This window comes from Myotis nattereri (genome assembly GCF_964212035.1).
Source record: "Myotis nattereri genome assembly, chromosome: 11".
NCBI classification, from domain to species: Eukaryota; Metazoa; Chordata; class Mammalia; order Chiroptera; family Vespertilionidae; genus Myotis; species Myotis nattereri.
This window is the reverse complement of record NC_138086.1, coordinates 32,930,690-32,942,595: the sequence shown is the minus strand read 5'-3', so window position 1 is coordinate 32,942,595 and position 11,906 is coordinate 32,930,690. Positions and strand designations below refer to the sequence as shown.

The window sequence follows — 11,906 nt, the reverse complement described above, 5'->3', positions numbered from 1 at the left end:
TTTTTTATTTCAATTACTCTCAGATCATAGAAAAGGAGATTTTGAAGTTCTATTATATCTGTCCTTAACTCCCTGAACATGCTGCTATGACATTAAAAGACTTTTACATTTAACCTAAACACTCAGTATCCTACCTCACATCAGCAGTACACATTACATCATCCCTTTCCTGGTTGTCAGGGCAATGAAATTGATGCCTGTCATATCTGAGTTAAGTGGAAAACACACAGGCAAAGTTTATTTTTCTAAGTAATGCTCATGATTCATCAAGTTCCAAATTTTGATGTTAATCCATTTAATTGCCCTAATAGTTTCTGCCAGGCCCCCTTCACTTCCTTATTCCTTAGACTATAAATCATGGGGTTCAGCATGGGTGTCAAAATGGCATAGAAGAGAGAGATCAACTTCTCCTGAAGGCCAGAGGGGCCAGAGCTGGGCTGGATGTAAATGAAAATGGCCATGCCATAGCACAGAATAACTACTGTGAGGTGAGAGGCACAGGTGTGGAAGGCTTTCTTTCTTCCCTCTGTGGACCTGATCTTTAGGATGGTGGAGATGATCTTGACATAGGACAAGAGAACCAGGCAGAATGGTGACATCAGCAGGACAATGCTAGAAACCATGATTGCAATCTCATTGGAGGAGGTTTCCACACAGGCCAGTCTGACCACAGCTAGGAGTTCACAGGATATGTGATCAATAAACTTGTTGGAGCACATGGGCAGCTGAAAGGTGATCGCAGTCTGCATAAGAGAGTTGACAGAGCCACTGACCCAGGATGTGATGGCCAACCTAGTACAGAGCCCTCCATGCATGATGACCAGGTATCGCAGGGGGTCACACACAGCCACATAGCGGTCATAAGCCATCACTGCCAGTAGAACAAACTCAATCCCGCCCAATCCCAGGGAACAAAATAACTGGGCTGCACAGCTCACAAGTGGGATTACTTTATGTTCTGCAAGGAAATGAACCAACATCTGAGGGACTATGGTTGTGGCATAAGAGATATCAACAAGGGAGAGGTTGGTGAGAAAGAAATACATGGGCGTGTGGAGTCGGCTATCCAGTCTGATCAGAAGAACAATGAGGAAGTTCCCCAGCACTGTCACCATGTATGTGACGGAGAACAGGACAAAGAGAGAGACCTGAGTGTCCCAGTCACTGGACAGGCCCAGAAGAATAAACTCTCTCACCCACGTCTGGTTTTCTGTTCCCATTAAAAAGTGTGAGGATTATTAATCTGCAGAGAGATTCAGAAAAAGAAAACAAAAAACAAGCTGTTGAATCAAAGAACCTTAAGAAAAACTTTTTAGCAATACAAACTTTATACAAGTGGCCAGCCTTAGCTAGATGCTTCAGATTCTTAATTGGCCGTCACTACAGGCTTTGTCCCAATATTCATTTTATCTTTTCTGCTTCAGAGACAGGCCAATGCCTTGATAAGGACATGATGTGGCTGCAGGGAGACCCAGCTAAAGCCTGGAGATAATGCAGTGCAACTTTTGGAGCTTTACTTCTTCACCAACTTACCTCAGAGTAAGGAGAGGTTGGTAGGTGACAATGGTATGTAAAATGATAAACAATGAAGAAAACCCCAGGTGGAAAGTTATAAAAGCTACCTTAAATATGTCAACTAGAACCACTGTGATGACGTAGGGAAAGGAAATATTGGAAAGAGACTGGGCTTAGGAAAAGATCTGAAGTCAGAAAGCCTAGGTTTGAAATATGATTTTATTTAACAGTGATGTGATTCTGGTTTAGGGACAAACTTTGATATATAACACAGGACATTTTACAACTTACAAGTATATTTAAGCTCAAATGTACGTAATGTTGGAGAAAGTACTTTGTGACCTGTGTTGATGGTAATACCATTAGTAGTATCATGACTTCTGCCTTGGGGTACATAAGGTAGCAAAAGTGATTTTCCCATGCATGCCATCCAGAAATTCAGAACTAAATAACATTGTATGCAATTCTTAAAAGAACTGAGAGCTTAGGAATGGTTGGGTCACTTTGAGGACCTAGTGACCATTGTCTTTTTTATGATGACCTTTGTTCTGTTCAGACTCAGTGGCATATGGTGTGGTAGGGGATTGTAATTGAATTTTGTTCTTTTTATTTGTCTCTTCCCAACTTGCTGCTGTTAGGAATCTATCTACCCCTTGAAATGGGCTCAAAACAGAGAAAATGAGAGTATGAGTAGCTGACTTTCTATTTACAAGAGAGGAAGGGAAGCACATCTTTAAGGCCTTGTCTTCATTGTCCACACCAGAGAAGGAGGCATGAATTCGTGGAAATGTACACTGGAACAGATTTGCACTTGTGGTTTATTTTGTCCTGGAAGTGCTTTTCCAATAGAACTATATATAATACCAATTTTGAACATTAAACAGAAACTGTTTACATTTTTTAATTTTATAGTACTGATTTATGTTTATTTTTTCTCTATGCCTACCTATCACTAACTTTCCTTTTCTTGCAGTGTACAAAATAATGAAGAAAAGGAGATAATGTTGGTAAGAGGAATGGAGGCCAGAAACAGAGCTATTTGTTTCATTTCAAAATCCAAGAGCCAGGCTGAGATCTCTGAGCCGAAAGGTGAAGGTTGTCTGCACTTCAACACTCTTATCTAACAAAGGACCAAAATAGTAGTTCAAGAAATGCCCATCTCTTCTTTCATGGGTCAGACACATACATTTTTAGAAACCTGTTTTCAAATTTCCTCCCCCAAGTCTGATCTCCCCATTCAATAGCCCCTCCTGTTCTGCTCTATCATGACCCTTACCACTACCCCTTACATAGCTTTTCTTCAATCATGGGAAGAATGACACAACATCTACTTTACTCAAAGAATAGATTTGAATTTAATTCTAGAACATCAAGAAAATATTTAATTTTAAAAATCTTTTAGCTGTTGTTGCATATATAGATCTGCAGCAGAAAGCAGACATTTCTTTTTCAAAATTTAAAAAGTTATAGATTTATTTTTCAATTACAACTTACTTTCAATATTACTGTTAACTTTCCTATTAATTTAGCAAACATCTATAAAGGACCATCTTTGCTAGATGCTACTGTTTTGTGGTGAATATTATACCTCCCTGTGCTCGAAGACTGACCCATTCAAAGAAGAAATGATACAAAACAGATTGTCATCACTACATCATTTACTACACATGCAAGCTGTCTGGAGAATATGCCAGCTGATGACTCACTGTGTTCCTCTTACACACCCTGAATATCTCTTCACTATAGCCTTTGTCTCACTAACAGGGAGTGACAGTGTCACATCTTAATGCAATTGTGAACATCAGAGCCTAACAGTTTCTGTTTTGCATTCAATCTCTTCTGCTACCTTGGACCCAAAGCAAGTCATTTCAGAAATAATACTTGTTATTTCTTTAAGTCAAGTTAAATAAATTTCTAATGGTAAATTCTAGGTTGGTGACTTTTGGCAAAACTTATAAATATCTAGTATTTTGGGGTCATGGAAATGGGACATGTCCCAACTAGTCTATCACAATTTACTTCAACTGACTAGTTAATCTCCCACACAGGAGCCCCTCCCATGCCTAGATCCCTATATCTCTGCCCTATGCCTGAGAGGAAAGGGTATGAATAGTCCCAAGTAACAATATGGCTTCTTAACACCTTCCATATACTCCTACTCTAACACTATTGATAAGGCCTCAAAGAACTATGAGCAACTGTTCATCAAAAAAGATGAGAGGATTTTTTAAGATGGTGGTGTAGGTAAACACCTGTATTAACCACTTCCCACAACCACGTCAAAATTACAACTAAAATACATGACAACCATCATCCAGAACTGCTGGAAAGCTGGTTGAATGGAAGTCCTACAACTAGAAAAGTAAAGAAGAAAGCATTGTTCCTATGAGGAGACCTCCCCAGTCACAGGGCTGACTGGCAGCCATTTCTGTTTGTTACAACCTGGTGATTCCCTAAGATCCCCTCTCATCCAATTTACAACCCCTCCCAAGCTGTGTGCAGTGGATTTTGTATATGAATGGCCTTTCCTTGCTCAGGGTAAATCTCTCAAACAAATGGCAGCTGAGTCAGAGAGCCCCAAACCTATCAATAAAAGGCCCAAGACCTGGCACCAGCACCAGCCAACCTGCCTTGTTTCATAGCTGAGCCTCATCTGGGCACTTCCAAACTGATACAAAGAGAAGGAATCTACAGATTTCTCTATAGCTCCTGCTGGGTAGCCCCAGGCAGTGGCTGACTTTGCACCTCTCTGGAGACCCAAGAGCTAGTGTACCCAGTGGTCAGTGTCAGACCATACCAGATTACAACTCTACACATCCATAAGCTACCCACTCAAGGGGCAGACTCAGTGAGTACTAAAGGCCCACTGAAGCAAGTACTGCTCCACAGGGGTGTCTACTGCACAGCAGCTCTCTCACTGTAGTCACAGCTGGTCCTCACAGCCAAATGCTTGATCAGTTCCTCCCAGTAATACCAATAGCAATCAAGTCTCAACTACAACAAAACTGTGCTTACAGCCCACAAAGGGGTGCACCTAGAGCAGCGGTTCTCAATCTGTGGGTCGTGACCCCTTTGGTGGTCGAACGACTCTTTCACAGGGGTCGCCTAAGACCATCCCGCATATCAGATATTTACATTATGATTCATAACAGTAGCAACATTACAGTTATAAAGTAGCAACAAAAATAATTTTATGGTTGGGTCACAACATGAGGAACTGTATTTAAAGGGCCAGAAGGTTGAGAACCACTGACCTAGAGTGTCCAACTCAGGTGATTGGGGAGGCTGCGCCACTGGGCCCTATAGAACACCTACTATACAAGGCCACTCTGCCAACTCAAGGAGACATAGCACCTCTACTCAATACATAGAAACAAACACAGGGAAGCAGCCAAAATGTGTAGACAAAGAAATATATCACAAATGAAAGAAATGGAAGAAAGAAAACTACTGGATATAGAGTTTAAAACCATAATGTTACTCAAGAATCTTCTAGAAACCTTCAAAAAAAGGGAAAAGGACAAGTCAGAAGTTAAACATACACTGACTGAAATTAAGAATAATATACAGGGATTCGACAGTAAAGTAGAGGATTCTGAGAATCAAATCAACGATATGAACTATGAGGAAGCAAAAAACATTCAATCAGAAGAGCAAAAGAAAAAAGAATTCAAAAATATGAAGGTAGTGTAAAGAGCCTCTAGGACAACTTCAAGCATACCAATAGTCACATTATGGGGGTTCCAGAAGAAGAGAGAGAGCAAGATATTGAAAACCTATTTGAAGAAATAATGACAGAAAACTTTCCTTACTGGTGAAAGAAATAGCCTTACAAGTCCAGGAAGCACGGAGAGTCCCAAACAAGAGGAACCCAAAGAGGACCACGCCAAGACACATCATAATTAATATGCCAAGGCCTAAAGACAAAGAGAGAATCTTGCTGAAACCGGTTTGGCTCAGTGGATAGAGCGTCGGCCTGCGGACTGAAGGGTCCCAGGTTCGATTCCAGTCAAGGGCATGTACCTGGGTTGCAGGCACATCCCCAGTAGGGAGTGTGCGGGAGGCAGCTGATCGATGTTTCTCTTTCATCGATGTTTCAACTCTCTATCTCTCTCCTTTCCTCTCTGTAAAAAATCAATAAAATTAAAAAAAAAATTAAAAAAAAAGACAAAGAGAGAATCTTAAAAGCAGCGAGAGAAAAGCAGTTAGTTACCTATATGGGAATGCCCATATGACTATCAGCTGATTTCTCAACAGAAACTATGCAGACCAGAAGGGAGTGGCAAGGAATATTCAAAGTGGTGAATAGCAAGGATCTATAACCAAGATTAGTCTACCCATTTAGAATAGAAGGTCAGATAAAGAGCTTCACAGATAAGAAAAAGCTAAAGGAGTTCATCACTGCCACACCAGTATTATATGAAATGCTGAAGGATATTCTTTAAGAGGAAGAAGAAGAAAAAAAAGATGAACAACAAAATGGCAACAAATACATACCTATCAACAATTGAATCTAAAAATCAAAATAAATGAATAAGAAATCTAATTAACAGAATAAACTAGTGAATAAAATTGAATCAGAGGCATGGAAATGGAACAGACTGATGATTCTCAGAGGGAAAGGGGTGGAGTGGGAAGAGAATAAACAAAGATCTCATATGCATATATGCATTCCTATGGACATAGACAATAGGGTGGTGAAGGCCTGGAGCAGGGTGGGAACCTGGTGGAAGAGGGCAATGGGGGGGAAAAAGAGGGACATCTATAATAATCTCAACAATAAAGATTAAAATAATCATAATTTTTTTAAAAAGGTGAGAAACCTGACCCATAGATAAAATCAAATGAACACTGACAGAACTTTTCATATGTTGGTGCCACACAGACAGAGTGCCTACTTGTAGTTCTCTGGAGATACCTTCAAATCCTGTTGTTCACATTTTTAAATCAGTTTTTTATTACATTTAGTTTCCATTGCTACAGACCAATACTCCAAAATACTCAATTAAACTTTGCAAGGATGGAAGTATTCAGGACTTAACACATGGGTACATTCTCCATTTGCAACATTCATTGCCACCTTTTATTTTTCTACCCTTGTAGGTGTATTATATTTTAAAACTAAAGTATTGTCATTTCTATTGGCTGGCTGCTTTAATAAAATATCTTCTCCCTCTCCCATACGTTAGGAAGAAAGAAGTATTAATTTGAAAAGCCTCAGGAGGAGTGCACATTATAGAAGGATTCCTCAGCATCTCAACTTCCAGAGTTATATTCATTTACTAGAGGCCTGATGCATAAAAATTTATGCAAGAGTAGGCCTTTCTTCCCCTGGCTGCCGGCACCAGCTTCCCTCTGGCACCCAACACCTGCACTTCCCTCAGGCTGCCGGCAGGGACCTGGGACCGGGCTTTGCTCCAGCCCGGACTTTGTCTGGAAGGATGTCCAGAATGACGCTCAGAAGGACATACAGTCTAATTAGCATATTAGCCTTTAATTATTATAGATATTATAATCCTTTCCACTACTCATGCCAATTCAAAAAGTCCATAGATGGACAAAACCTTGGATCAGCCTTTAAAATCCAATCTGAAACCATTACCCATATTTCCTCTTGTTCATTATAGAGATGATGCCTTACAGAGAAAAGCATGTTGTGTATCATCTTTTGTAACACTCCATTAAGTCTTAATTATATTTGGTCTTCTTGTTGGAGTCCTCTACAATCTTAGCAGAGACACATAGAAGTCCTGAACACAGGATCAGAGCACATAAACATAAGTCCCAAAACCTTAATATGTTTTCTTTAATGCTGGTCAAATAAAGTAGAACCATACCTTCACACAGTTTAGTTGACAATAAAAACAGAACTGTCAAATAGAGACAGATTCATCTGACCTCTGGCTGAACAACTAGATATGACATGTCCTGGGCTCCTTGACACCTAGGCTAAGACCTCACTGAGACTACCTGACATTGTGAGGGACACTACTGGGAGGAAGTTCACTGGTGCCTCTTACTTGGCTCAAACACAACCCTAATGAGGTGTAGCAGTGGCTGAATTAGCAATGTGGGTTGACAGATTCCCCCCAGGAGCTCTATGCATCAGAGTGTTAATTGCTGTCACCACTCCCAATTCATTACACTGCCCTCTTCTCCCTCAATAAGCTATTTTCTCCATCCTCCTCAAACTACAGCAATCCACTGAAGGCTAAGGTCATTCTAAAAAGTCCTGGAAGCAATTTTTCTGAGGTTTTTAGGATTCCTCCTGTAGACCAAACCTGACATTTATCCCTCATGCCCTTAATCTAATGAGCAGTGACTAGGCATGCATCCAAACCTGGTGAAAAACCAATTATCCCCTTCAGCTACAGGGTACCCTTACCTCTCCTTCTGGATTCAAGAGACTTGTTTTCACGCCTCCAAGATATGTGCAAAGGACATGTATGCATGCATATAAGCCTAACCAATGGACATAAACACCAGGGGGGTGAGGGCATGAGGGGGAGGAAGGGGGCAATGAGGGGATAAGGACACATATGTTATACCTTAATCAATAAAGAAGAAAAAGGGTGCTATGAGCACTGCAAGTGTTGATGGACATCTGAATACATTTTTTCATGGTACTACTTAAGTTCCAAAATTAATAGCAATGAATAGAAAGATTTAAGATTCCAAATAAGATCTATGAGAATACCTTCTTATGACCGCCAAAGGAAAAAAAGAAAAAGAAGATCCAAAAATCTCAATACAGAGAATTAACCTTCCATACCTCTTCAAGTTTTTAATATTTATAAGAAGATTCAATGTAATTTTGACAGAATGCTTTCACATTACCACTCTCTGATGTAATGTATTCTCTAGGCATCATACACATTTTAAGTGAACTTTTGTCCATTTATTCATTTATGCACCAAGTCAAATACCCAGTAATTTTCAACATCACCATTTATGTATCCTCTCATTTATGCAATTTGTCTATAATCATCTTAATACTCACTCATCCATTTGCTTATCTGCTCATCAACTCATTCATATATTCTTATATTTACACACCAATTCATCTTGTACCTAATATTCATTAATTTTCTACCAAATATTCTGTGCTCATCTAACATATTATCCTTCTGCTTATCTATTAATTTATTCCATTGTGATACCATGGTCTCTGATATTACAGCACCCAGTGGATCTAACAAAGGTTCTGTGATATTCCAGGAAATATAAAGGAAAAGTATAGATGCTTCTTAATCCTCACCTTGATTTCTGAACTCAAATAAAAATGACAGAACTGGTTTTATAATTTCTCTGAGGAAAGCGGGGGAAATTCCATGGCTATGAAGGCTTAAGTCACAGTATCCAGAAGTTCACTCCATTCATCTGTGGACAACAAAGGTAAATGCCCAAATTCCAAACTTTTAATAAGAATTCCACAGAACTCTCACTCATTTCTGCTCAAAACCTTGGGAAATCTTTCTTCTCATTCAACCTCTATCATTCAACAAGTTATATCAACTCTTACACTGAAACAGCTGTCACCTAGGTCCTTCCTTCCCATTACTAATACTGCTGACTTGTATTATCTTAGCATTTTGTTCCTAAGCACCTTTCAAAGCATGATGGGCTTCATCCTACCCAGACTGACTGTCAGAAACTATGCAGATAGGGTCCAGAAAACTGTGTTTTTATGAGGCTGTCTGGTGTTTCTGATAAAGCACTTTGCAGGTGTTTCAAATAGAATAAAATTTGAAAACTACTAAAACAATTCCTTTTGTATACCACTATTGAATGCTTTCATTACACTACTTCATTGTACCATTACCCACTTCACAAAGGTTTGATCTAAAGTCTCCAATGACTTTAATGCCAAATCTCAACTAACTCAGAGTGAAGAGTTTAAAAGTCAACCACAATCTAAGTTTTTCCCTGCTTCTCTCCCCTATGAGTCCCACCCATCCTACAATTCTTATTGTTTCCCAAACAGGAAATGCTCTTTCTTCTGGCCAGGAAGGTCATTTCATAGGTGTCTTTCTAGAAATTGAATAGTTCCTTTAAGAAGCATTTGTGACAGACTCACTAACATATACTATGAATGTATAGGCTGGTGTTTGCTAGAAGAACATGAATATAACAAATTGTTTGCTCCAAACTCTGTACATATAATTTAGGCTGCTGCTTCAAGATAAGTGGCTTGTTTGACTTAAAATGTATCTGCTTAAAAATCACTATTTACCATTATTTTATTTTACATATCTATAAATTATCCCTCACATCACTCATGTATAATTTGTCTGTTAAAACAGACCTTTAGCCCTAACTGGTTTGGCTCAGTGGATAGATCGTGGCCTGCGGACTGAAAGGTCCCAGGTTCGATTCCGGTCAAGGGCATGTACCTTGGTTGCGGGCTCATCCCCAGTAGGGGGTGTGCAGGAGGCAGCTGATCAATGTTTCTCTCTCATCGATGTTTCTAACTCTATCCCTCTCCCTTTCTCTCTGTAAAAAATCAATAAAATAAAATAAAAATTTAAAAATAAACAAAAAAATAAACCCCAGACCTTTCAAAGCAATTGAAACTGTACAACTCCAGTGCAGGATGTTTATACTAGGAAGACTATCAGGGAAGGGGGACTCTTGTACTTCTTCCTCAATTTTGCTATAAATCTAAGACCATTCTAAAAAAATAGACTCTACTAAAAAGAAAAAATAAAGTAATTAAACTTGTTATAGCTTCCACTTAGGTGGTAGAAAGCTGGAGAAGGGATTAGTTCCACCCTAAAACAAAAAAAAATAAGGTTAGATAATCTATAAAATTATAATTATTCTTGAAATCCTCAGTAAGGTGAGACTGCAAGGCAACCAAAGAGTGTGAAATCTTGGGATAGATAGGTATATCTACAGAGAGACAAGATGTGAGCATTTACTCACCTAAGCCAGAGCATGGGAGGAAAATAGGACAGCCAAACAAGCCAGTGAGAACTGCTTTAACAGATGGCTGAAGTTGGAGTGTGGGGTACTGTACTAGAGAGTACAGGATGGCTCAGAGCCACAGCAAAAATAAGAGTTCCCATCAATTTTCAAGATTTTTTCCACAGAGTTAAAACAATCTTCACAAGAACGCTTGGGGGAGGGTGGAAAACCAGGCAAAGCCTCCTTCATGGTGGAGCTCTAGTGAGAGCAGCCATAGCCTCTGTGTAAGCAGGCGGCACGCTCCCATCACAAGTCTGTCTCCCTAATGGAACAAAGCCTGAAGCCACTGGGGAAGGACAGCAAACCCTGCTCCCCTCAGAGACAGATGAGGACTCATTGCTGAGGGAAGAGAACAGGAGAAAAACAACAACAAATAAATCAAAACATTCTAGCCCTGAGATTTCTACTGAACAGAAAACCTCTCTGTGTTCAATGATCCATCTTCTCACACTGTGGAAGAGCCAAATCACAAAGAAAGCCCCAACCCTGAAACACAGAAAGAAAGGATTTGCCTAAGACTGAGTCAGAAGCAGGACAACACAGAATAAACCTTCAATCTCTATCACAAGACGAGCAGGAATTGAGGAACAAGGAACAGCGATTAGCCATGGAGGAGAGGGAGCATGTGGGAAGGTCTCCGACATGCAGTCCCACAGGGAGAGCTTAAAAGTAAGGGTGGAACAGCAACCACTGAAATTCCACCCCAGTCACAAGTAATGCTAGAGAAAATAGAATTTGTTGATACACTGATGATAACCACAGCAAAAACAAAACTCAAACCCAGCTCAAACCATGACCAATTGATTCCCACACTCTCTCCCAGCAAACAAGATTACAAGGCAAACAGATGTGCCCATTTCAAGTCATAATACTAATTATCAGAGCCTATTATCCTATACATAAAATATACTGGTTTCAATCCAAATTAAATGCCAGAGGAAAAGGCAAGAAAATTACAATGCCACTGATCAAAGAAATTAACAGAACTAGAATCAGATATACTTGGGTATAGGAACTATCACACAGGGTTTTAAAATAATTCTCACAAATAAGTTAAAGGATCTAGTGGAAAAGATGGAAAGTAACATAACTGATACTCTATCCACTGAGCCAAACCGGTGAGGGCAGAATTGTGAAATTTTAGAGGAGATATGGAATCCACAGAAGAATTCCATTCTGGGAGAAGATGAAGTATTCCTCTGAAATCTTTTTTGAATCACATGACTTGACTTCTGTTTCCCCATTGCCACTTCTTTAGTTCAAACTCTTCTTCCTCATGAACAACAACTGATCAGTCTCCTAGCTGGTTTCATTGGCTCCAATTTTTCCTCCTATGGCTCATTTACCAGGGTGATAATTCAAAATTTGAATTTGGTCATGCCATACTCCCGCTTAAAAATGTTTGCTGGCCTTCTGTTGCGATT

At 39.6% G+C, this 11,906-nt stretch overlaps 1 protein-coding gene across 1 annotated transcript; it reads right to left on the bottom strand.

Moving 5' to 3' along the window:
* Positions 1–266: 266 nt before the first annotated feature.
* Positions 267–1,220, bottom strand: LOC308526869 (olfactory receptor-like protein OLF3; the record flags this gene model as incomplete). The annotated part of the gene is made up of 1 exon (XM_081102120.1): positions 267–1,220. One exon carries the CDS (start codon positions 1,218–1,220, stop codon positions 267–269), a length of 954 nt encoding a protein of 317 aa, XP_080958246.1.
* Between the last annotated feature and the right edge of the window lie 10,686 nt (positions 1,221–11,906).